This window comes from Panthera pardus, unplaced genomic scaffold (assembly GCF_024362965.1).
Source record: "Panthera pardus isolate Hobbes unplaced genomic scaffold, ASM2436296v1 HiC_scaffold_25, whole genome shotgun sequence".
NCBI classification, from domain to species: domain Eukaryota; kingdom Metazoa; phylum Chordata; class Mammalia; order Carnivora; family Felidae; genus Panthera; species Panthera pardus.
The window spans coordinates 88,021,206-88,047,132 of record NW_026526821.1 but is presented as its reverse complement, the minus strand read 5'-3'; the positions used below and the strand labels follow the sequence as shown (position 1 = coordinate 88,047,132).

Sequence of the window (25,927 nt, the reverse complement as noted above, 5' to 3'; positions counted from 1 at the left end):
GCCGGGTGGGACTCCGGCAGGTGGTGGTGGTTTGGAAGGGGTCTGTTAGTGTTCTAAACAACAGCCTCAGAGCCTCTGAAACCGAGAGGAAGGGGGACGGACGAGGATTCTCTTCCCCGGGGTCTCTAGAAAGGCAGCATTCATGGCACCGAGGTGATTTTCAAGCAGAGCTGGGTTGACTCCCCACCCCTAACCAGCCTGGACAGGAGGGTTCTCCGCTCCCGCCCCCCTTCAAAATAGCCGGGCCACAGTCTGGGAGCGTCCTCTAAACTGTCCTTGAGGACTGGGCACTGGAGGGGCACTGCCGGCCTTGCCGGAAGGAGGGCATAGAGTGGGAGAAGGTGGACAAACAGGCCTCGGGGATGAGTATCTGGGGCCGCAAGTTGGGATCCAGGGCCAAAAGGGCACCGCTGGAGTAGCTGTTTCTGCTGCAATTCTGGAGAGGCAGTGGAGGAACATATCTGAGCTGGAGCCGGTGTCCCAGGGGTGGGACCTCTCCTACGCAGAAAACAGAAGGTTGCTGCCCCGCTGGACTTGAGGTTTCTCAGGAAAGGGGCCTTGCCACAGGCAGCCATATACTAAGAGGTCTTAGGATGAAATGAGGACCAGCCTGAGGCCCGGAGAGGGGGATGGGAGTGGAAAGCTGATTTCCCAGGACTCCTGGATGCCAGTAAGACAGGATGGGGCAAAGAGCAGACAGAACTCCCTGAGGTGAAATTCTGAGCTTTATCCCTCCGGCTATACTACCGTGGTCCGAGTGGGAGACCTAGAAGACTTTGCATAAACTCTGTAGACCCCTGAATACCAGCTCTGCTTCCTGTCCATCGCCCCCTGGTCTCTGCTCTCTGGTCACTGTTAGCTTTTGGCTCTGGTTGGAGGAAGCAGAGGTAGTTTTAGGGAAAAGAAGGTAATTAAGTGTAAGTTTCTAAAAATTCAGGTCCAAACTATGCAAAATTGAATGTAAAATTGACAACTCCCTCTTTTGTCAGCTTGAACGGTCAGAATGGACATTAAAACAAAGGGGCAGCTGCCCTGAGGACAGGATCTCAAGTCTCACGGGGCTGTGTGCTTCCTTGGGGGAGGACTGAGTAGGACAGCACAATGGGGATTGCGGTGGGGGGGGAGGCACTCTGGGCCTCAGTTTTCTTATCGGTACGAAAAGTAATATGTATATCTAATATCTAAAATCAGCTTTATCTCATGGGGCTATATGGAGGTGAAATAAAAGAGCAGAAGAGATTTGTGGACTCTTATGGACTGCACACATATAAAAGGGATTTGAAAGGTACAATGCCTCCATTCCTTTGGGCATAGAAAGTCCTGGACATTCCTGGGGAGCTCTGTGCTCTGATGAGGAGCAGGCCTTGGGGCAGACTTTCCCCTGTGAATGGGTGGTTTCTGAGCCCAGGAAGAAGGTGTAGAGGTTGTGTCTTGCCCATTGTCTGCATATTCCAAGAGTGCCTGCAGCCTGCCCTCCATATTCTCCCTGCCCCTTCTGCCAAGCATTGCAAAGTTCATCCATGCAGAACTCTATCTGAACCAGCATCGCCATGACTGATCCCCAGTCTTTTCTGACTGATTTCCAGGTGCCTGAAGGCCTACGGGGATATGAGACACAAGCTGTGAGCCAAAGTTTCAGAGCACTGCAGGCAATAGCTGGAGCCCTGGATGTGCCCTGGGGAGAGGATTGTAGATGGGGGTCAGGGAGAGAGTCTGCAGGAGTTCTTGCGAACTCCTCCAACCAGCTTGGAGGGAGAAGGATGCTTTTGGGGAAAGGGCAGATCATATGCAGGCCAGAATGAGAAAAATATTCTGTCTGATAGCCCACTCTTGCTCCCTGAGCCTCATGGGTTGAGCTGTGACCCACCTTTGGGGCAGTCCACAAGGGGCCAGCCGCATTCCTTTGGCCAAAGGAGGGGTTGGGTGATGTTTGAGAGGACAGGGGTTCAGTCTGGGGCCAGGGGCAGGGTGAATCTGTGACCAGGATTAAGGGTCAATTTGGAATTAGGCTCAGGGGCTTGTTTTAGGTCAGGATGATGGGTCAGACTGAGGTCTGGGGCCAGGGTCAGAAGTCCATCCGAGGTGGATGAAGGAATGTCCTCTGATGGAATCTGACTGCCGAAGATGGTGGCTGACCCTTCTCTGTCCTGGCCACTCCCAGCAAGCCTACTGCACAGACCTAGCATTCCTACTTCTCCAGCATCTCTGGCACGCCTTAGAAAATCACACCACCGTGGCTTTTCTTCTCTTTTGTCCTAAGTGCTTGTTGGTATTGCAGCAAGGATGGTTCCAATTAGGAAATCCAGCAACTATTGTTGTGGGGCCGTGCTGTCCCTGTGGACATTCCCCTCGACCCCACTTGGTGCCTGAGCAGAAAGGACTCGGAATGACTTCCCCAGGCCCCCTCCTGACTCCCGCTCTGCTGCTGAATGGGAGGAGAGGATGAAAATGCACAAAAGCCATCTCCAGGAGTATGGGCAGGGAAGGGGAAGACAATGGCTTCTGGGGCTGTGATCCCAGCAAAGCCGACACCTTTGTGGACTCTTGAAGTTGGTGGCTGGGAGGTGGGTGTTGTGTGAATTTGTCGACGATGATTCTCTGAGTGTGTGTGCCTTCCTACATATGTGTGTGCGCTCACCATTTGCTTGTGCATCTCTTTGTATCTCGGTAAGACTATGTGTCCACCGTTTCACAGATGTGTATGTGTGTGTGTGTGTGTGTGTGTCCATCTTTCAGAGACAGATGCCTCTGCGGGTGGGTTCCCCAAGGTCATCTTGCCCATTTTACCACCTTGAGTCCAGTGCTGTGTCTGGGGGTCAGGCTACATTGTTAGGGGTGTCCAAAATAGTGGGGTCTCAACAATTCCCCAAGCCCCATTCTCGCTGAACTTCAGCCCCACATGGGGAGTTAGGTGGGGCTGGCCTCACCACTCCTGGGTGCCCAGTCCAGTTGACTGTCCTGTGAAATCTTCCTATCGCGAGGGCGTGCCCCAGCTCTGTATTTCTGGGGCTACAGTGGTCCCGACAGGAGCTTTGTGAATATCTGGGCCCCAAGACGTCTGAGGTGGAAGCCTGAGGGCACTAGGGTGGGAGAGGAGCCCTCTGGGAGCCTACACGCAGGCTCTTCAAGGCTGATCTTTCACTAGGAAGGGAGATTGAGGGCCAGAGGAACAGGAATTGCTTCCCCTTGAATCTGTAGTACCATAACTGTCCACCAGGTGGGGTTCCAAGGCAGAGAGTGAGAATCGAGATGCCAGAGCTCTAGAAGCCAGAGATTAGCTTTCAAATCTCCGCCGCCACTTCAACCTCCGAAGCGCTTTTACAGGGAGGGACAGCACATATGCTCGCACCTTAGACGCTCACACACATTTTCTTCAAGTGAACTCTAAAATAGAACACGTATTGGGTGCAGGGGAGGTGTTAAGAGGGGAGTCTAGTTTCGTTTACACACACGCCACCCTAAACTGAAGGTGGGATATCAAGACTTCTGCTCTGGGAGTGCGAGAGTGAACGGCAGAGACGAGGGGGCTGTGGGGGGAAAGGACCTACGGGAGAGGGCGAGCCAGGCACTAGCTAGATGATGCCGGGCTTGGCACGCGTAGCTCCATGTATCACAGACACGCAGGAGGAGAGGCCAGATGACAGACGGATGCACAGACACACATATAGCTCCACAGAGAACACACGAACCCGCAGACACACCACCCAGCTCCACAGATGTCGAGCCGACCCAAGGACACACAGGCGCACACACAGGTGCGGCCCCGGGCCACACGCACACCTCGCGCAGGCACGCGCGCCGGGCCCTCTGCGGCCGGCTCTGAGAAGGTGGCCGCGCTCACCCAGCTTGTTTATTTACTCATTTGTATCAATGAACGTTTGTACCCGACTCCTCCCGCCTCCGGTGCCGGGTGCCGGGGCTGCTGCATTTGTCCTCGGCTCGGGACACTCACCCGGATCGGCACCCGGGGGGTTCCTCCGACGCTGCGGGGGGCGGAGGGCACTATAAAGTTAGGGGGTCCGAGAGGAAGGGCTGCGTCGTGAGCAGCCCAGGACGCGGTCGGGGAAAGGGGAACATTGGCGTCTTGTGGGATGAGAGACATATGCGGGTGGTGGTGCGGGGGGGGGGGGGGGTGTGTGGGGAGAGACCTCTGCATCGGAGGTTTGGGATGCCCGGATGGGAGATGGGGGACCCCGGCTAAGGAGAATTGGGAGGAGAAATGTTGGCGGGGGCATTGAAGGGTCCCGGGAGATAGGAGCCGGCGGGATTCCGCGGGATTGGAGCTTGGGACCCCGATCACAGGTTCAGGGGCTTTCAGCGGCCCTCCATCGAGGGGCAGTCCGGCAGAGACCTCAGCCACTGGGGCGACAGCCCACACGGGACTGCCCGGGGCGGGAGGAGGGGGCCAGGGACCGGGAGGGAGGAAAAGAGGGAGGGAAGTAGCTTAGCAGCCAAGCGGGCACGAAGCGAGCGCGCACCGTGTGTGTGTGTGTGTGTGTGTGTGTGTGTGTGTGTGTGTGTGTCTCCTCTCGTCCGTCTGTAGGTGCCGGGCTCAGCGAGACGCCGGCGAGAAGGAAGAGGAGGCGAGAGGTGAACTGAGTTTGATCCTGCGGCGGCTACAAGTGGGTCCCGGGCGGGCGGCGGGCGGCGGGCGGCCGGGGCGGGGCGGGAGGCCGGCGGGCGCTCACACGCTCCGGCCGCCGGCCTTTCACCACGCCTCCGGCTTTGTGAGCGCAGGGGGGGGGGGGGGGAGTGTGGGGGGTGGAGTGGGGTGGGGGTAGGGTGGGGGTGGGGTGGGGGGGCGGGCTGGCGGAGCGCCCACGGCGCAGCCTCCCGCCTCTATATAAACACACGCATCGCCTCGCTTTGGACTCAAATTCACATTGAGAGAAGCTTTTAAAACCACCAGCCCTGAAATCCTGCCTCCTGCTTTTCCCCCTCTTTCATTCCTTTTGCCTTCCTTTCTTTTTTCCCCCTTTCTTCCCCCAGCAGCAACTCCAGAGCCGAGAGACTGCGTCCCGGGACGGATTGCCTTTTCTTAATTGATACAATAGCCCAGCTCGGGTTTTCACCTCCTCCCCCAACCCCACCCCGCCTCACCCCGCCCGCCGCCGCCGCCGCCGCCGCCGCCGCCGCCCCAGCGCCCGCCCGGGGCTCTGTCGTCGGCCGCGTCCCGTCCCGGCCGCGGCCCGCCGGCTCAGCACCCGCGCTCCGGCTGCCGCGCCCGCCGCGCCGCCTCGCCAGCCGCGCCCGCCTCGGGGGTGCGCGGCGGCGGCTCTGCGGCTCGGGCGCGCCGCCGGGGGCAGCCCGCGGACGCTGGGCTCGGGCCTCTCGACTCGCCTCAGCCGGGGAGCCTTCCCCTTCGCCCCCAAAGTTTCTGGGTTCGTTGGAATTTTTGGATTCAGAGTTTTTTCCCTTTTTTTTTTTCCACCTAGGAATTTGAGGGGAAAACTTTTGACAAATCGATCGCACTTTCTCTCCGCTAGCTCTTACGAGAGAGGCTCCCGCTGGACAAAGTTTTCCAAAGTTTTCCGAGTGTGATGGTTGCGGGGAGAGCTAATCCACCAGCTTGATTCACGGCTTCATCTCACCACCCTCGAGCAGTCCCCAAGCCCGCTATAAGGGAACAAACAAACAAACAAACAAACAAAGTTACACTCTGAGTCTCCTCGAGTCTCCTCTCTCTCTTCTTGTAGGCAATTTTTTTCCTCCCTCTCTCCGCTCCCCTCGCAGCCTCCACTCCCCTTCCCGCGGCCCCTTCCTCCTTCTCTGTTTCGGCTGGAGGTACCAGGACCCCCGGCCGCAGCCTCCCCTCCCCCGCCGTTCGTGTCCCTTCTCATCCGGCCTTCCCCTCCCCCGCCGCGGCCGGCACAGCCAATCCCCCGAGCGGCCGCCAACATGCTCTTTGAGGGCTTGGAGCTGGTGTCGGCGCTGGCCACCCTCGCCGCGTGCCTGGTGTCGGTGACGCTGCTGCTGGCCGTGTCGCAGCAGCTGTGGCAGCTGCGCTGGGCTGCCACCCGCGACAAGAGCTGCAAGCTGCCCATCCCCAAGGGCTCCATGGGCTTCCCGCTCATCGGAGAGACCGGCCACTGGCTGCTACAGGTAAGGGCGCACTCGCTCGGATGCTCTCCGGGGTCCGCTAGCGGCGAGCGCCGGGAGGAGGGAGCCTCGGGCTGGCCAGGGGGCGCCCGGAGCTTGAAGGCACGGGTCCCCGCCCCGCCCCTTCCCTCCTCTTTGCGGGTGCCGTCCGGGCTTCTCCTGCCCGCCTGCGGCGTGGTTTGGAGCCCACTGGCGCCCGGTGCGCAAATTCTGGGAGTTGACACGAGAGGTCCCAGGACCCCAGAGGGCTCCCAAGATTGACTTTCCCCCGTCGCTGGCGACCCAGCAGGGGTCTAGTGGGCTCCCCGCGCGGTGCGGGCCAGAGGGGGCGTCAGGTCGTGAGCCGCTTTCGTCTCCCCTTCGCGTTCCAGGCCCCGGTTGCCGTCGGCTTCCGGGGCTTTGGCGGTGTCCTTCGGACCCGAAAACTGAGCCGGGGAGACGAAGGAGCCAATGGCACCCAGAAGTGCCCCTTTAAGACCCCCGGCTGTGTTCCCGCCGCGTCGTCGGCTGCGCTAGGTACAACTGCCTTGGTCCAAGGTCGGAGAGAGCGTGTGTATTTTGTGGTGGGGAGGGAAGGAGGTACCCCAAAGAAGATGAAAAGCCTGAGACTCGAGGGTTCTTGGCTTTTAAGGAAAAGGGTCTATTTGCTTATTGGGTGGGGACACTGTAGCAAGGGAGAGAAACCTGGGATTGGTGTGTGAGATCCATAGAGTGTGTGCATGTTTGTTGCCAGACGCCTCACGACCGCACGCTGCTGGTGATAATGGGGGTGGGCGCGTCGGGAACCAGACTCAGGTAAGGTAATGGGGAGATTAACCTGGAATTAACCTCGTCAAGTGCTGGACAAATGCGTTTGCAAGTGGATACACACAGAATTTTTTCTTTTGGGGGTGGGGGACGCCTCTGGTTAACCGCGGGAAGTGTGTCGTGTTCGCGTGTGCACCGGTGTTTGTCCGGAGGATGCTGATGGCGGTTAAGAGAAGGACGAATGTCCTGAAGACAACCCGGGCAAGGGAGAGGTGGGGCGGGAGGCGAACGCAGAGACCTGTGGGTTTAGAAGTGCGAAAGCAAGGCTTGAAACTAACAGACGCGTGCAATCCGCGCGCGCACCACACTTACACCCTGCCGGCCCCGCCCCGCGCCAAGTGACAGCGGAGCGGGGGCGAGGAGGGTGACGCGCGTTTCCTCTGCGGTGTGGTCTTCCCAACTCCCAGAATCGGCCCATCTCTTTTGGGGTTGTTCAGGCAGTGGGGAGGGGTTCGCTTTTACCAATAGGGCTACCCTCCGCAGAGAAATCCCCAGAGCCTCTCCCTTGCCGCCACACTTAAAGAGTTAACTGCGGCGGTGGTCTAGGCTTTTGGCCGAGAATTTAGGAAATAAAATACCTCATACGGGCATCAGCTCCTGTCTTGTTAGAGCCAATCTGCGGAATGCATGGTCTGTCCCCACCTCCTTTTCCTGACCTTTCTCTGCCATCCAATGTCCCCCTGACCTTTTCTCTGAATCCCACAAGGGCCCCTTGGGGCTCCGTGTCCAACCCGCACAGAAGATGGGAAAAGGGAAGCAGGCCTACACCTCCCCTTCCATCAGCCTGTAGGGCCCTAGACTCCGCCGTGGGAGCGACATGGGGGATGCCTGTAGGAGACCGCTGAAGGGGTTAATGGGAGCCCTCTGAATCCCAGCTTTATTTTTTTTGAGTCATTTATCAGATTTTACGGGGAGACCTCCAAGGGCTCTCCGTTTCCACCGTGCGCCATCTAAACAGAGCCTAGGGCTAAAAATACAACATTTTTGTATAAATTGGACTCGCGGCCCGAGCGGCCGCCCCTATGAAAGTCCTCTTTGTGAAGACCGTGGAAACGGCGGACAAATAACTCTTTATTAATGCCACAAAAAACGCACTTTAATTATAGTTAGGCAGATCAGAGGCGGGAGGGGGGCGGCGGGAGAGAGGCGGCGGCGACCTCGGAAAATTCACAACCCAACTTTTGTGTCGAAAGAAAAGAAAAACAGAGGAAAAGAAGGAGAGGAGAGACGGAGAGTCAGACGGAGCGAGCGAGACGGGTATAGCAGACGGAGGGAGGGAATCCCGCTCCTCAACCCCCCTTGGTCGCACCTCCATCCTCGCCTAGAATTCTCTTAAAGGGATAGACGCCGTCTAGAACCGCGGCAGGGTCGGAGAGCTCTCTCCTCCCCCACAACCTGGGAGTGGGGTGGCGTCCCCCCGCGACCCAGCCCCCCTCCTGGAGGCGCGGGCGCTCTGGGCTCTCTCCCTGTCGCGCGCCCGGGCCGGGGCCGGAGGCGCATGTGGAAAAGTGATTAGGGATCCGGGTTCTGCAGAGTCACTTTTCGGCTGTGCTGGGGTGTGTACACATCTAGTTGGAGAATACTTTTCGGTAGAAGAAAGGAAAGTGAGGAGAGAGACCAACCTAGGAAAAGGGGACCGCCGAGGTGTCCCTTCGGGGGTGCGTGACTCGGTAGGTCTGGAGTCCGCATCCGCACTTCGTTGGCGGCCGAGAGCTACGGCCGGACAGGTGGCGCCCCTCCCCTTCCCACCCGGTGCCGCCCCGGCGGGATAAGGGTTAACGTAGGGTGGGGTGGTGAGTGCCTACGTCAAAGGTGAGCGGGACGCCCCTGCCCCCGCCCCTCGGAGGTCCCCTCGGTTTCCGGTACCCGCGCGGGGGCCCGCTCAGCCAGCTCCTGTGAGAGCCGGGCCGGGGCCGGGGCTGGGGCCTAGGCGTCCTGGGCTCGCGCCGCCGCAGCCGCCGCCGGGGATCCGGTTACCTGCGACAGCCGCCCCGCCCTGCCCCGCCCCGCGGGGAGCGCCTTCCTCGGAGCTCGCGTTCCAAACTCCTGGGCGGCGACGAAAATCCTTCTCAGTTATTCCCAGGGCACATTGCATTAGGAAAATCGCGGCTCTCGGCCCGTGACCCTACCTTGCAGATCCCTCAGAGGGCCGCCGGGTCCCTTCGCGGCCCACCCCTGAGAACGGAGGAAACCCCAACCCCCTTCTGTAGTGACTGCCTCCGGGCACCGACCGCTCACCGCTATAAATAATCTTTGGCCTGCGGCCACCCCGCGGGGTCTCGCCAGCCCGTGGCCGAGAGCCTGGAAATATTTATTCCGAGAGGCTCCGGAGCGTGGGGCGGGGGAGCGAGGGGGAGGGGGGCGAAGGCTCTAGCTTTGGGTCCCGCGGTCCGGGATACCTTTTTCCTCCCGCAAGTCATTACTAAACACCCTCCCGAGGGGTGCCCCGGGCCTCCCGCCTCCTTGCATTATTTATTATCCTCTAGGCCCTACTTCCCAGTTCTTGTGCATGCTATGAAAAATAAAACCTTCGTGCGTGTTTGTGTGTGTGTGGGGGGGGGGAGCAGGGGACTGGTGGCCTGAGCGGGGTCCTCCGCCCCTCCCCCGCGAGCCCTTCAGGCTGGGCCTCCGGGACATCTCATCTGGAGATGTACGCTCTGAGAGAGGTTTTTTTCCGTGGCTCCCGCAGGGTTCCGGCTTCCAGTCCTCAAGGAGGGAGAAGTATGGCAACGTGTTCAAGACGCACTTGCTGGGGCGGCCGCTGATCCGTGTGACGGGCGCAGAAAACGTGCGCAAGATCCTCATGGGCGAGCACCACCTCGTGAGCACTGAGTGGCCACGCAGCACGCGCATGCTGCTGGGCCCAAACACAGTGGCCAACTCCATCGGCGACATCCACCGCAACAAGCGCAAGGTAAGCGCTCTGGGTTAAGAACCCCGCAACCCTGCTCCGAGCCTCTTCTCTGTACCAGCCTCGGGTGTAAGGAGTTCGCAGAGCCCGGGAGACGCCCCCACTCGAATCTGAGACCCCATTTGTACACCATGCCAGAGGACCCCGCAGTTCCGTGCCTCGAAGTCTGCGGTCAAGGTTCCAGAGCTGGCAGGCCTCCTCTGGGTCTGCCCGTTTGTTGGCTAGCTGTGCCCTTCCCACTACCAGGCCCAGCGGGGGGCTGGCTGTTCGGGGTGAGGGAAGTGGTTTAGAGGGAGCTTGAACGTGCAGGGACTAGGGCGTCCAACGCCTGTCCTCGCGGTGCCCCACAAAATTGAAAAGAGAAAAGGGCAGATGGTGGTCCATGCTCCCAAGGCCTGGAAACGGATCTTTGTAAAACCAAACCTAGCCTTTCTGCCACCGGTTGCTGGATTAAGGTAGACGCGGCAGGCGCTGGGAGCCGAGCACCCTGTGCGAGACGGTCGCAGAGCCTCGCCCGGGAGGGGTGAGATGAAATCTGGGCCACTGCTGCGAGAACCAGTCTGGATGGCGGAGGAAGGGCGAGGGGTGGGCGAGGGGTGGGAGAGCGGCGGCGGCGCTGCAGGGGATCAAAGTGCACCTACCCCCTCCCATAAAGAGGAAGAGAAAGTGGGTGTTTATCCTGTGGATTTCCCGAGCGCCTGCAAGAGGCGCGGAGGAGGCGAGCCAGCGCGCACGGAGCGAGCCTCCCCGCCCCCTCACAGGGCTGCGCCGCCGCCGCCGCGGCTCAGAGCGCGGGCGGCACGTGCTGTTTGAACTGCAGTAACCCGAAAGCTGAGCCGCCGGCGGGCGGGGCGGCGGCCCGCGGGCTTAAAGCCGCCAGTGAGGGGGCGCTGCACGACCTCCCCTCCCTCGGTGTTTTCCATTAGGTCAGAGGACTCATCCAGGTTTGAAACCTGAAGGGAAGAGAGGCAGCCTCTGATCTTCCCGGAGGAGTGGCAGAGTCTGGGAGGGGGGCGGGTAACGGTGAGCAGCCCTCTCGGCCAGAAGTCCATGTGAAGTGGTCTTTGTGAATGTAGGAATTAATCTTGTAGTATTTGGTGTCTTCTGCATTGCTTGCGACGAGTAGTTCTCCATAGCAGACAAGCAGACAAAAGGCGGCAAAATCTGATGGAAGAGACAACTCCCCCCACCCCTCCACCCCACCCCCGCCCCGCCATAAAGCACGTACTGGAAGGGGCTCCTGAAGTAGTCTTCCCCATCTGCCTCACTAGAGCAGGAAGCAGCTAACAATTCCAGGGGGCAGATGAGGAGTGGTTGGGAGGGGGCTATAGGCTCAGGCATGGGGGGCTTATAAAATGTGCTGGCCATTATTTTTTTCCTAGTCTTTATGACTCCACCCAAAGCCTGTTCCAAAGAGTGAGGAGACAGCCTGAGATTCAGAAACCCAGCTCCGGGGAATACGTCTGCTTCCTCATTTTATTTTTATAGAGGCTTTGACAAGAAAAGTTATCATCCCCTTCTCACAGAAGGGGACACAGAGGCTTGGAGAGTTTGAGGGACTTGAACCAGGTCAGGAAGCAAAGAAAGGGCAGGACAGGGCATGCAACACAGGCATCTGTGAGATGAGTTGTTTCTGGGCCACCAAGCAGAGCCCTACTTAGTCCTGCCCACCTGGGCTTGCCAGAAACTGGTGGTTGGGGGTGGGGAAGAAGGAGAAGGCTGGATCAGGACCAGAGTGTGAGACCCTGGGGGTGCAGAGGGCTTGCTGTTGCCTTGTGGTTCCACCCACCCGGTGCCCAACTTGGCTGTGGGCCTCCAGGTAGGGAGGGCCCCCCTGGAAAGCCCCCAGGTTTGGCCCACATTGTCCATTTGGGAGGAGGGAAGGAAAAGGCATAATGAATGCTGCCAGAGGAATGCACAGGGAAGGAAGGGGGAGGGAAGGATAGGGATGGAGCAGGGGTGGGGCCTGACACTGAGAGCCACATGGATGGTCTCCCTCTTTGGGGTACCCTATTCTCTAGTTCCTTGGGGATAGGAGGTGGCCAGAAAGCAGCTCATCCTGACAGAGGCTTGAGAACCCAGGGCAGGGCGCTCCCAGTGTGTGTACTACTTGATGCTTGCTATGTGGCATTTATATGGGTCCTATGGTAAATGGGTGGGCGAAAGGGTCTCTCCCCCCCCCCCCGCCCAATCTCTCTAATTCAATTTTCCATAAACTTAGGTTTGCTCAACCAAATTGAAGGCTTTGGACTAGGTAGACACAGAAGTAGGAATCTCGGTCTTTGCCTCAAGAAGTAGAATCTAGCTGGAGGGACGAGAAGAGAATGAATATTCAGGGGCATATTGTTGGTCCTGGAGAAAATGGCTAGTCTGCAGGACCCCAGTGCCCAGTGGACCCAGCCTGGGCAAGGTCGGGGGTGTGCCACGCACGATGACTTATCCAGTCCACTCTGTAGTCAGGGACCTGGCTGGTGAGCAGGCCGCTGGGCCGGGCCCAGGCCTGGTTAGGATGTCCTCACAGGAAGTACAGCCCAGGTGTGCTGGGGCCCCGGCTGGCTGGCGGGGAACTAGGAGCGTCACTGTTTCCATTGGGGCTGGTGGCCCACCCCTTCTCTGGGAGGTCCGACCAGATGTGCTGGGAAGGGGCTCCTTATAGCCATCGCTGCACTCCAGGTGTTTGCCCTGCTGTCCTGGTGGTCTAGGGCCAAGATGGGCGGGGTTGTTAGGGAGAAAGTCCGGAAAGTCTTGCCCAGTCTAACAAAATCCTCTCTTGGAGAGCCAGGCCTGTGTCCCTATAGCCACTACCTCAGACTCTGTCCCTTCTCTTTTGTAACTTCCCTTCCCCCAGGGATCTGGGGTGTCTCTGATAATGGGGGAGGGATGTCATCCTTCTTTGTGTGCAGAGGCTGGGGTAATTACCCTGGAAGGGTGGATGGAGTGTGGTAGGGGAGATTGGGGGAAGAATTGTCAGACACACAGAGGGGGAGTTGGGGGTGATTACAGAAGCTCCAGTGCACAGCCCCACACACCAGAATCAGGCATTTCCTCTTTTCCTTTGGAGATAGGGCTGAGCCTTTCGGCACCAGAGGGCCAGCAGTTTCAGGGCGCCTCAGACAGTAGTAGCCCTCCCCAAACTTGGAGAGGATCCCAGAGAATGCACTTAATCCTGGATTTCTGGGTCCTGGAGATGGCAGGCATGGCTTTCCCTTCATCTCAGACTCCTGGCTACGGGGACTTCCGTACCCAAGGCTGAGGTGGGGGAGCAGCTCCCCAGGTTTTGGAGGTAAGGATTAAGAAGCCCTGCCTCCCCGCACACCATCCCTCAATGACCTGACCTTTGGGCCCTGTCTTGGGTAGGAGTGGAGGTCAGGCTCAGGATCACTGCACCCCTCTCAGAGACCCGGTGCACCCTGCAGTCTGTGTTGGGGTAGAGAGTCCAGGAAGTGCTTCAGCAGGAGGGCAGAGCCAGGAGGGTTTGGGGGTCTTTGGGGAAGCCAGCCCAGACCTGCTCTAGATGGCCTTTGGACCAGTGCACAGCCTCTGGCCGCAAAGTCTCCCCAGGCTCAGCTCTGGGCAGAAGTTCCCACCTGTACTGGATAGGAGGGTGGGTGGCGCGGCCAGGCAGCCCCGCTACTGAGAGCTCTGCCCCAGCCCCTTGGCAGAGGCACACAGCCTTTGTTCTGCCAGCCCCAGAAGTCCTTCACTCAAAAGTTACTGTAGCAGTAGCCGGTGGGTGCAGGGGCTGCCGAGGGCGCGGGTGGCAGGAGCGGATCTCTCTGAAGGTCAACGGGGGAGGGAGCCCATGGCCAGCCAGCCGCCAGGGTGCCTGGGAGTGGGTGCCTCCCTCCAATTGCCCTGTGCCAGGCAGTGGGCGGGTGGGCTGGCTGGGTGTAGGGTTCACCCTCTCCCCTTTCCCTCCTTTCTCTGTCCTCCCAGGGCAGGGAGGGGTCCAAGGCTATGATGCTGGGGTGTCTGCTCACTTTCCAGCCTTGGGAGACAATTCTGGCCTTCACAGGGAGGGGAGGCTTGGCTGGGGTCTGCTCTGGCCCTGAGCCCCCTGTGCCAGCCATTGTCTCTGTTCAGGATGGCCCAGGCTGAAAGACCGGGGTTAAGAGCGTGCCTCCAGGGGAAGAGAAATGCTGAGAGCAGGAATATAGTAACCAGAACAGCTGGCCTTTTCCTTAGAATAAACTTGGCCATAAAGAAGCGGCCCCTTAGGGCTCCTTAGATAAATTCAGAGCTCCCAGGATTGGTAAGAGGGTGGCTCATGGGGTTTGGAGTGGTGGGAGATGGGGTTCCCTGCCGTTGGTGAGTGTGGCCAGTCATGGTCTGGACTGTGACATTGGGAGAACCCTTCCCTCCTTGGGCCTCAGCTTTCTGAGGGGGTTTTGCTATGGCTGGAAGAAGGATGAGTGTCTCGGCAAACCTAAACCTTCAGATTCTGTGGCTTAGGTATCTGCCAAGGGCTGCTCTCCCTCCCCCACCATGTGCTTTTGTCCTGGGGACAGAATCAGAGCTAGAGTCAACTGGGGGACAGACCCTCTGTTCCCATAGGTGCTGGGAACCCAGAAGCATGCCCAGGCTGGGGGGTCTGGGCTGGCCCCTCCCAACCAGAGGGGCTGAGACGGGATTGGCTCAGGAGGCCGCCAAGGTGAAGTCCAGGCCCAGTGGAAATGCCAGGCATCTGGGAAGATGACGTCCTCTCTTGTCCTCCCCCTTACTTGAGTTTAAAGTACACACCTTGGCGTCACCCCTGTGCTGTGCGGACAGCTGCCTCGGAGGCTGCCTGCCCTCTGTTATTCTTTCCACTCCGCAGGCTGTGGCTCCGGTGGCTTGGCTTGGCGGGGTGGCCTGCCCAGGCCCCCACCCTCCTGGGCAGCCGCTTCCATTCCTCCCAGTCTGAGTCACTGGCCCAAGGAGTAGGTTCGCTCTCTGACTCTTCCCGCTCCTGAGGCTGCCTGTCCAGAGGCTGTCTGTCCGTCTGTGCATTCATGGCCACCAGCTGAGAAGGGGGAGGCTATCTGGCTAAGCGGGTCAGCAAGCAGGGCTCTGGGGCTCCAGTGTGCCACTCCTCTCCCAGGGGCTCTGTGTGAGAGGCAGGAGGGGGAAGCATGTATAGAAACAATTATGGAGGATTTGAACCTTGACAAGCCCCCTGGTGTCCCACCCCCACCCCCTCCCATTCAGGGGAGAGAGCGAGAACAAGGATGTAGACCCTTGAGCCAGTTGCTTTGCTGGAGAAACTGATGGGGGTGATGGAGGGTTTCCAGGCACGCCCTCCAAGGCGAGAGCCCATCCTGCGCCGCGTCTGTGCCGGGGAGTTCTCAGGTCTCCCGTGACACTCTGCTTTCTCTGTCCCGGCACCAACCCTGGTGGGAAGTCCATACCTGCTGCTCCCTCTGCAGGGCTTTGCCTGGGCCACAGCTGGTTCCCGATGACCTTTGTCCAACATTCTTGGCTCACTTTTGGGAATTCCTAGGGAAGCCCCAGAGGGAAACAAAGCAGCTGTGGCTCCTGTTACAACTGTGGTCAGGGCAGTCGGCTCTGGGGGCTGGGAACCCTTCCTCTCTTCACACCGCGCAGCTCCGCTGGGCGCCTTCCCCGTGTGCCCGAGTCCTGACCCCGCCCGCCCGACGTGGCCCAGGCCTCCCTGTGCCCTGGCCAGCACCTCCGCCTCCTCCTGGCCTTTGTGGTGGGTGGTGGTTTCTGGGCTGCCTCGGCTGTGGGAAGTGCCCTCGTTGTTAATCCTGGGCACCAACCCAGAGATGAGGCCCGGGAGGTTTCCTGGTGCCTGGGAGGCCCTGATGTCTGTGGAGCTGGAGCCGCTGGGCTGGAAGCAGGGGCATGGACTGGATGACCTCTGAGCAAAGTCCTTTGGGCTCAGAACGCCTGCAATCTCCCTTTGCTTCGCTTCTCGGTTGGCCATTTTCTCCGCCTCGGGGGGCTCTGAGAGGAATCATAGGTGAGATGGCTAGGTGGAAAGGGACCCAAGAACATCCAGTTAAACTCCTCATGAAACCAGTGGGGAAACTAAGCCCTAGAGAGGACAGTGACCTGCTGGCTCTCACTGATGAGTCAGGGTCAAGAAAAGAACCCTGGACCTGGCTGTAATTCCCTTTTCAGAAGCCCCAGCCCAGAGGCTTGCAGGTGCAGGGTGGCAGAGGGTATCCTGGGGATCATTCCCAGCTCCCCATAAGGACCCCTGTCTTCCTAGAGGTGACGTGTGGACCTCTTACCCTTGGAGTCCATCTGCTTAGTCCCAAATCCCCCTTGGTCCTCCTGCCCTCTTTGGACCCCAAGGTTTGAGAAGGAGCAGTTCATCTGGCCATCACTAGAGGGCGCAGGGAATGTAACCTTTGGGGCAGGGCAGGGCAGGGCAGGGTTCCTCAATGGGTCACATCTGGCCACTCCTTAAAGTGCAGTGGGGGTCCTCAGAGCGCCTCCTTTGGTAACCCTGGGATGGCCCCTCCTGGGCCACTGTAGCCTGCTTGGAGTGCGTGCATGGGGGCCTGGTAGGCCCTTACCAGGTGACTCATGCAGTGCCAGATTCTGGACTCTTTCAAGGGGACGACATCTACTTTGGGACACATAGATACTGGCATTTATGTGCTCTGTACATGGAAAGGAACCACAGAGCTCACGTCTTTCAACCTCACCATTTTATAGATGAGGAAACTGAGGCTGGGGGGCGTGATTAGGCCATGGTCACACAGTAAGTTGGTAAGTTAAAACTCAGGTCTCTGGATGCCCAGTCTGCCTTTGCAGAGTCACCACCCCACTGCAAATTAGAGCGTAGCTGGCTTTGACACTGACCAGTCTAGGTCTGCATGGCCTCTGTCCTGTTACCCACCGCCACATGCCCACCTTTGGGCTCAGGTCTCCTGGTGCTGGGAGCCTGGCCAGCCCTTGCCCCCATCCCCTCCATGACAGTACTCAGTTGGCCCTGGACTGGCTGGTCCTAGGCCAGGTGTGGCCTCCCTCTCCCTGCCTGCCCCCACCTCCAGTCTCCTCACTGAGGCCTGGTAGCCACAGAGTATCTTTCTGCCTCCCTGATGAGCATTTTGCTGTTTTGTAAGGGCCCTTAGTTGGCCAGCACTGGGCTTTGGGGACTGGGCCCCATTCCCACCCCATAAGAGCCAAACTTGGAATCCTAAGGACACGGGGTGTGTGTGTGTTGGGGGGGGGGTACTGAGGCAGAAAGCACACTGCCTTTATCCATAGCCCTCTGAAGAGAGTAGCAGCTGAAGTCTCCCTTGTATATTCCTGGGACCCCCACAACTGAGCAAGGTGTGAGTGACCCATTCAGGCCCGGGCTGCCCTTGGCCACTTCCCATCATCCTTTTACATTTCAGCTGTCCCTTAATAGCAAGAGCAGCCCCGAACAGTGCTGGCTTCTCTGCCCCTCACTGGCCTCCTTCCCTCCCTCCGTCTGCCCACCGGGAATTTCGGAATGAAAGTGCTATTGTGAATGCCTGGCTGGGCCACTGAAGGGCCAGCACTGTTATTTCTGCAAACCAGCCCTCCCATTAGCCATGCAGGGCTGAGGCCAGGAAAATGTTACCTTTTCCTCCTCGAGCTGACTGCAGGGGAAATTCTCACATTTACAGTTTGTGCGGTGGTTGTGTTTGGGGGACAGGAGGGGAGGGTGAGCGCGTGTGTGTGGTTTGCGTGGGTCAGGGTAGGGGGGCTAGAGGAATATTTGTCTCCTTCTCCTGTGCCGTCCCTCCCCTCTCTGCCTTCCCCAGTGACCTTTCCCTCGCTGTTGGTGGGGGTACCCCCTTCTGCTCTGGACTCTTGGAGGGGGTAGAGGATGTTGGTTATGAGTGGGACACACAAGGGATCAGTAAATAAACTAACGTTGTCCCCTCTCCTGTACACCGTGGTCACCAGTGTGAAAACTGTGCTGGGGCATTTGGGTAAGGAGGGGGCAGAGGGTGTTACTGAGGAAGCAGGAGGATGGAAAGCAGAGAAGGTGGAAATAGGGACTCACTGGCTACTTAAAATGGACCAGGAAGATGCAGGGCATTAAAAGAGCTTCTGTTTGGCTTTGTGATCTTTTGGGTTGGAAAATCTTGCCCCCATTCCCCTGCCTCCAGGCCTGGCCACATTGAAGACATTTTTGTGGCACAGCTATTAACAGATGGCCTGGGATCTGCACCCAGTAGGTGTTTCCCAGGGAATAAGAGCAATTTGGTCTCAGGAAGTCCTGCCTGTGGTCTAACCTCAGACTCTCTTGTCCTCCCATCAGTGGAGAAGAAGAGCCACCTAGTGCTTTCCATCTCTTCCTCGGCCAGTCCTCGCACCTGTGTCCCACTCCTCCTGGGCGCTTCTGCCCCTGTGGCCTGGGAGTTTGGGAATGGGTTCCTGTCGCGGAGGGGCCAGCTCCTCTGCAGCCCTGCCCAGCACCCCGTTGCGTGCTCCCCAAAGCTGATACAGCCACATCGCCTGCAGACCTGCTGGCGGCTGGACTGCCCAGTCCGCCGGGCTTTGCCACTGTTTGGAGCGCATGCTTTTCTGGGCGTCAGGAAAGGAGAGGACAGCTCACATCTCCATGTGATGACATGGAAGGTCCTGACTTTGAATAAAAGTGCCCACGAATGGTGTTTTAAGCCTGTCCTTCCCCTGGTTCTGCCTCAAGGCACAGGCAGCAGGAGGGGCTTTGGAGGTAGGCGAGCCAGCAGGTGTTTGTGTCTAGAGCTGGAAAGCGGAGCTTGATTGGAGTGGGGACCCAGAGTCTCTGTGGCCACTGTCCTGGCTGCATGCTTCAGTGGGGCCCCCTGGGAGCCGAGAGGGCCGGCACGAGCACCTCTTGCCACTGTCTCCTGCCCTCCAGGTCTTCTCCAAGATCTTCAGTCATGAGGCCCTGCAGAACTACCTGCCTAAGATCCGGCTGGTGATCCAGGACACGCTTCGCGCCTGGAGCAGCTGTCCTGAGGCCATCAACGTGTACCAGGAGGCGCAGAAGCTCACCTTCCGCATGGCCATCCGTGTGCTGCTGGGCTTCAGCATCCCCGAAGAGGACCTTGGCCACCTCTTTGAAGTCTACCAGCAGTTTGTTGAGAACGTCTTCTCCCTGCCAGTCGATTTGCCTTTTAGCGGCTACCGACGGGTGAGCACCCAGGGCCTGGGAGGAGAGGAGATGGGGCATCCATGAGCCCACTTGGAGTGAGATGGTGGCCGACCACTAAGACGCTCACCGGTCACACAGACAGAGGGGAGGTGTCAGCAGAAGGGTGAGGGTTGGAGCCTTCACCTGCTGGTCTCTGCAGCTTAGGTGGGAAGTTCTCAGAGGAGTCCTTTCCCCGTGGCCCTCCCGGCCGTGGGAAGGGGCCTTTCCTCTTTGGTGACCAGGTGGCCTCCTTCTCCCCTCAGGGCATTCAGGCACGGCAGATCCTGCAGAAGGGCCTAGAAAAGGCGATCCGGGAGAAGCTGCAGTGCACCCAGGGCAAGGACTACTCGGACGCACTGGACATCCTCATTGAAAGCAGCAAGGAGCATGGGAAGGAGATGACCATGCAGGAGCTGAAGGTGGGGGCGGCCTCCCCAGTGGTCAGCGCGAGCACCCCATGCTCTGTTTCTACCCCTTCTGCTCCCGGCCCACAGGGACTGTCCCTGACCAGCTGTGGTGGCCATCACTACATGGGGCTGGGGCATTTGACCAGAAAAGAGACCGTGTCCCCGTCTGCTTAGTGTGCACGGTCTGATGGGGACAGACGAGAAGCGTCCGCAGTGGGTGGTACCACCCCCCCCCACAGCTTCTGTGCACCCACACTCTCCATCCCACCCACAATGCCATCCACCATTTAGGAAAAGGTACTGAAAATTGGCCCCTAGAAACCCCGCGCACATTTGGGGTCGGTGGCTTCGTTGACCCCCTCGACCCCTTGACCCCCTCCACCTCCCAGTATTCACCATTTCAGTGCATCATGGTCCCCAGAAGGGAAGCCACTTGCATGAGGGCAGCCTCAGTCCTTGGGGAGGAACAGGGAGATTTGGACCTGACTTGGGTCTCCTCCCATCCTACCAGCCTTTTCAAACTGGTGGCACTCAATACCGTCTCCCAGCCTGTCTGGTACTCGCTAAGCCCAGTCAGGCTGCCAACACCAAGACTGTCCACACTGGCCTCCAAGAAGGGCTTCCTGCCCGCCCCTTTTTATGGTGGGTGTACCACGTGAGGAGGGATTCATCAACTCATCCTGGTCTCGACTCTGCCACCCGCATGCCTGCCAGGTGCCCACAGAGACTTCCTGCAGACTCCGCCTTCCGCCATCCCCACTGTCTGTGCTCACCCTTAGTCTGGCTCCTGCTTTCCCCCTGGCGAGCCATTAGGAGCTCCAGTGACCTTCCCGTTTGACAAGAAGTGTTGTGCCTCGTAGGTGGTGCCACGGCGAGTCAGAAACTCAGGTCCCTTCCCTCTCCTCTCTAGGCCTTCACTTGTAAAATACAGGGTTCGGGATGAGGTGACCCGCTGAGACCTTTCCCTGGGGTACCCAGTGCCCAGGTGTCTTGCTCCCCTGAGAACTCTGGTGGGGTCTGAGGCTTCTGGGGGCCACCTCCGCTCAGCCCAGCACACGTCCCCGTGGGTGTGGTCCCAGGTCACCTCCCCAACCCCGTCAGAACTCCTGACCTCCTACTAGATGTCCTGGGGATGGAGGAAGGGGCTGCGGCTGCCAGCTGGAAAGCCCCAGTGTAGACCCACCCTGCTCACCACGCCGGGCCTGGCTCCTTGAGATTTGTCCTTTTTCTTCTGTGAGCTCACTGCGCTGATTAGGCCTGCTGGGGCTGGCTCTGGAATCCAGCAGTGAGGGAGAAGCAGCCCTGCCCCAAGGGACTTCCAGGCTCGTGCCTCTGCCCTGGACTGTAGCAGCTTATTCTCCTGCCCAGCCGGGGGACTGGCCCTGTGACCTGTGTCTGTTGTGGCCCGGATGCCGCAGCAACGTGAGGCTCAGAGGCAGGCCCAGCTAGACGAGCCTGGGGCACGGGGGATGCTGGTGGAGCGGGGCTGCCCCTGCGCTGGATCATCGACGATGCCTCTCTCCTTGCCGCTGCAGGACGGGACCCTGGAGCTGATCTTCGCAGCCTACGCCACCACTGCCAGTGCCAGCACCTCGCTCATCATGCAGCTGCTGAAGCACCCAGCCGTGCTGGAGAAGCTGCGAGAGGAGCTGCGGGCCCAGGGCATCCTGCACAGTGGCGGCTGCCCTTGTGAGGGCACACTGCGCCTCGACACCCTCAGCGGGCTACACTATCTGGACTGTGTCATCAAGGAGGTTATGCGCCTTTTCACACCCATTTCTGGTGGCTACCGTACCGTGCTGCAGACCTTCGAGCTTGATGTGAGGCTGGGCCCTGCGGGGCTGGGGCTTTGGGCATCCTTGGGAACATTGCCTTGGGGGTGGGGGCTGGCTGCTGGGAAAGAACAGCCTTTTTGTCAGGGTACTTCAGTACCCAGATGCTGGGTCAGATGAAGCTAACCCGGGTATCATAATGGAAGTTGCATGTGGACATCTGTAAACAAGAGACAGGACTAACATGCTGAGGGGGGAGCTGTGGGGGGAGAGGGTGCCACAGTGGGGGGCCTCTAGAAACATCTGGACCTGTGAGGCTGGCAGGCAGAAAGTCATCTGCCCTCTCTCAGACCTCCTCCGGCTTTCACCACCATACCTCACCCCTTCCCCCGTCTTGCCTCCAGGGTTTTCAGATTCCCAAAGGCTGGAGTGTCATGTACAGCATCCGGGATACCCACGACACGGCACCTGTGTTCAAAGACGTGAACGTATTCGATCCAGACCGCTTTGGTCAGGCACGGAGTGAAGACAAGGATGGCCGCTTCCATTACCTCCCGTTCGGCGGTGGTGTCCGCACCTGCCTGGGCAAGCATCTGGCCAAGCTGTTCCTGAAGGTGCTGGCGGTGGAGCTGGCTAGCACGAGCCGCTTTGAGCTGGCTACCCGGACCTTCCCCCGCATCACCTTGGTCCCTGTCCTGCACCCCGTGGATGGCCTCAGTGTCAAGTTTTTTGGCCTGGACTCTAACCAGAACAAGATCTTGCCAGAGACGGAGGCCATGCTGAGCGCCACAGTCTAAACGCGCCTGGCCCATACCCCCACCTCAGCCCAGCCAGGCGGGGTGGGGTGGGGTGGTGGTGGTGGGAGGCACCAGAAGGGTCGAAACCTGTGTGTGGGAGGGGGCGGGAACGTGGGGAAGGGGGAGCGGCCCCCCATACCTTACCCTCCCCTGTTTCCTCTCCCTGGCAAACCCTACCCAAAGCCAGAAGGGCCCCGTCCTTCCAGGGGAAAGGCTCTTCTCCTGGCTCCTACTTCTCTCCAGTCCCTCCAGTTCCCACCAGCTTAGCTTCTGGGAAGGGGCATGGCGGGGCACTCTGCATGCCCATTACAGTGTTAAAAGTCAGTGGCTTGGCTGTCGCATTTGCTTGTCATGTTCTGAACTGGTCCCACCTCTCCCATTTCTTTTGGGCCCCTTTAGTCTGAGGACGGGTGGTTGAGGGGGAGGGAGGAAAAGAGGTGCCCCGTTTGGGGCTCTCTTCAGCGCCCCCTCCCTTCCTGCTTTGACTCAGACTGGTAGAGTGCCCCTCCTGGTGTGGCTGCCCCGGAATAGCATACTGGGTAAGAGAACACGAGTCACCCTTGGTAGAGTGGGGGGCTGCAAGCAGCCTGCAGGAGCCCCACCCTGTTGCCAGTTTGGACATTTGAAATTACCTATTGCTGCTACTTTTTCTCTCTCTGACCTTGGGGCAAAGGAGCCCCAGGCCCTGTCCTCCCAGCACCCTCCCTGGTGGCCCTGGGCATGCGCACTGACATCCTCACCTTCCTGCCAGGCAGCCTTGAGCCCATCCTACTTCCCTGTTACACACATGCCCAAGGCCTTTGGCTCATGGGCTGCCCGCTGCCCCTCACCCCGGACCCTCCCCACTCCCCCCATATTTATTCACTTATACAACCGAATCTTGGCGTTCCCGGGGACTGGAACAAGCATCTCTTCTGTCCCCAGCCACCTTCGCAGCTGTCCAGGGCAGGGCTTCTGCGAATGATGCGGTCCTCCCACCCACGGGCTCCAGACCTTCTGTGGGTTCAACCTCAGAGCCTCACTCTCCGGGTGAAGTCCAGTGCCTCCGCCTTTGCCCCCTGGCGGTGGTGGGGAAATGGCCCTCTGCCTCCCTCCCTGCTCTGTCAAAAACCCTGTTCACATGGGGATTTGGAGGCTGCCACAAGCTCTTGCTTGGCCACTGTTCACCCCGGTGCCCCCCCCTCCTCCTAGTGAGCATGGGGAAGTATACGGGTTCTTTCTTCTGACAGGGAGCGAGGGCCCCTGTTGTCTGTCCCTTGACCCTCACCCTTGGCCCTTTGCCCTTGGAAAGATGTCCTTGAAGTCCCACCCACCTCTATGCCACTGTCTACTTAGCCCAGCTCAGAGGTGTGGGGACAAGACGAAAGCAAGGGGAGGTGAGCAAAGAAGGCGGCCCGTTTGCTGTGCTGACTCAGGTCCTCTGCTGTGGTCTGGAGGCAGCTGCAGGGGGGGGGTGCTGCAGAGCTGAGGAGGAGGGTACGTGAGATTTGTCAGAAGTGATTTGGCTGAAAACTGGCCAGTCAGGGGATGACTGGGGGACAGAGGAGTGGTTCCTGCCACTGGCATTTTGAGTGTTGGAAATTTGGGATGCCTCCTGGGATGGTTTTGGGGGTCTCTGGTGAGTCTCTAAGTGATTTTGTCTGTTTTCAGATTTTTCTTGGCTTTCTGTGTTTCTCTATTGGATTTTGATGTTATATAAAATCGACGAATCATCTTTACAAGAAAATCAAAAACACACAGAAGAGACAGAAGAGTGCAGGATACCATTCCCTCCAGTTCCCTCTCTGTAGCAGTGGCTACTGTGGCCGCTGAGTGGCCCCCTCATGGTGCTTGCAGACCCCCACCCGCCCCGACTCACATCCCTGTGTGGTAGGCTTTAGGGCAACGGGTTCATGCCTGGTGGACCGCTCTATAACCCCTGTTCTCAAGTGTTTCATTTGGTTCCTACATTTTCGCTACTAAAAAACAGTGCAGAACAGGGGCATCATTGGCAAAGAGACATTTTTAAAATATTAGCAAAATCTCTCAATCCACCCCCCCCCCACACACATTCTGAAAAACAGGCAAACATGTGTCAAGACTCATCAACGCTTGCAAAATAGCTGCATGGTGCACCAGAATTTCATACCCATAAAAAAGCCCAGTGTCTGCAAGGTTCCTGGTCCATTAAGCTGACCCAGCTTGTCCTGAACCAGTCGCTTTTGACTGAACATCTAGGAAGGCAGTAAGTGCTACTTCAGACAGGAAGCCCACCAGGCCTGGCCCTGGTAAGGGGGTGGGGGGTCTGGAGGGCTCTGGGAGGCATCAGTGGCCTTCTTTTGGGGTGACCAGCCTGGGAGGGGCAGAGGGGAAGTCGGAGGGGGTCCCCGTGAGGAGGAAGGAAGGATTATTTACCCCGCTGGGTCTCAAAGGCAACAAGAAGGGAACCGAAAGAAGCTCTTGACTGGCTGACAGGAGGGTCCCAGTGTCGAAATTGAGCCGTCTCTCCTCTCTGTGTCCATCCGTGTCCGTGTGTTTCTTGTATAGGCTCTATAGAGGTAGCGCTAGATGGGTGATGTTTCCTCACTCACCATTCCTAACTATTGTAACTTGACATTAAAAAGACAAAACCCCACAACCCTCTTCCTGCCACGGGCTTGCAGATTGAAGCACTTTCGATGTTGGGCGCTGGCGTTTGTGTTCTGGGTACCATCCTGACCCTGCCCGGATCACTATAATATTATTTTATACACAAAACTTTTTTTTCATAAATGTTATAATTTTGTGTCTGTCTTTATAAACTATTATAAGTACTATTTTTGTTATAATTCAAAATAGATATTTAGTATAAAGTTTTTGCTGTTAAATATTTGTTATTTAGTAAAATATGAATTTTTTTCTCTATTGTAAACATGGTTCAAAATATTAATATGTTTTTATCACAGTTGTTTTAATATTGAAAAAGCACTTGTGTGTTTTGTTTTGATATGAAACTGGTGCCGTGTGAGTGTTTTTGCTGTCATGTGGTTTTAATCTGTATATAATATTCCATGTTGCATATTAAAAAAAAATGAATGTTGTGCATTTTGTGATTTTGGAAATACTCAACCTGGCTCTTTTATAGGCTTCCATAATAAACCGTGGGGACTCACCCTTGTTTGGCTGTCTGGTCTCTGCATTCTCAGCATTGCTGTAAGGGTCCTCCCGGCCACCCACATGCCCTTCCCCTATGCCCACCTGCCAGGCAGGAAATTCTTCCCCACAACCAAGCTCACTATTCCTTGTGCATAGGCGCAGAGAGGTCCGTGCCAGTGCCCTGGGAGTAGTGGGTTCCCCTGGGTGGGGAGACGTGTAAATGTACGGCCACTGGTCCCCATACATTGGGGGATGGGGCAGCTGGGAGTTGTCTCCGCTGGCCGACTGTGGCCATGACCAGCTCGGCCGGGAGTCTCATTGCTGGACGAGGCAACCCAGAGCCGAGGCCCCATCCTCAGCGTCCGTCTTGAACAAGGACACTGATGTCCATGGCCACACGGCAAATCGGGGAGCAGAGTTCAGTTCTCCTGACTTCCAACCTCGTGCCCTAGAGCACTTCTCAAAGCCTATTTCATGGGTGTTGTAGGAGCAAACGGGTTCCCTGATTAAATACGTTTGGGGCAAGGGCCAAAAAGGGTTGGGCAGATTCCTCCCTGCAGGACCTCCCGGGCCCTTGAACCTGAGGGCGGGCGTGCTAAGCGACTGCGTGGGTCACAGGGCTCCCCAAGCCCGTTTGACGATGGAAACCGTGTCCCCTTTCACGTTCCTCACACTCAGATAAAAGGCGCTCTGCAACCTGACTCGCAGAGGGCAAAGGTGAGGCCAGCAAAGGGCGAGACGTCCAGTGCTGGGACAAGGAACTCTGAGGGTGGTTTTCAGGACTGAGGGGCTGGGGTGGGGAGAGAGGGCCTGGTACTGTCACAGGCAGGGCCTCATAGTACCCAGGCTGGTCCCATCCTCTGCCTTGCCCAGTCCCCTCCCCACAGCCTGGGGAGGGAATTCCCGCCCCC

General features: G+C 58.3%; 1 protein-coding gene across 4 annotated transcripts; it reads left to right on the top strand.

Annotated features, from left to right (window-relative positions):
• The first annotated feature begins 4,473 nt into the window (after nucleotides 1–4,473).
• Nucleotides 4,474–25,032, top strand: CYP26B1 (cytochrome P450 family 26 subfamily B member 1). Of its 4 annotated transcripts, none has more exons than XM_053890815.1 (7): nucleotides 4,474–4,622; nucleotides 5,436–6,102; nucleotides 9,596–9,820; nucleotides 18,651–18,926; nucleotides 19,190–19,345; nucleotides 20,869–21,153; nucleotides 21,510–25,032. In XM_053890815.1, exons 2-7 carry the CDS (start codon nucleotides 5,899–5,901, stop codon nucleotides 21,900–21,902), a joined length of 1,539 nt encoding a protein of 512 aa, XP_053746790.1. In that variant the 5' UTR covers nucleotides 4,474–4,622; nucleotides 5,436–5,898; the 3' UTR covers nucleotides 21,903–25,032. The 4 variants fall into 4 exon arrangements, with proteins under 4 accessions (XP_053746790.1, XP_053746788.1, XP_053746789.1 ...); XM_053890813.1 differs by having other exon boundaries at nucleotides 4,990–6,102; XM_053890814.1 differs by lacking the exon at nucleotides 4,474–4,622 and adding an exon at nucleotides 4,803–5,381 and having other exon boundaries at nucleotides 5,487–6,102.
• Nucleotides 25,033–25,927: the final 895 nt, after the last annotated feature.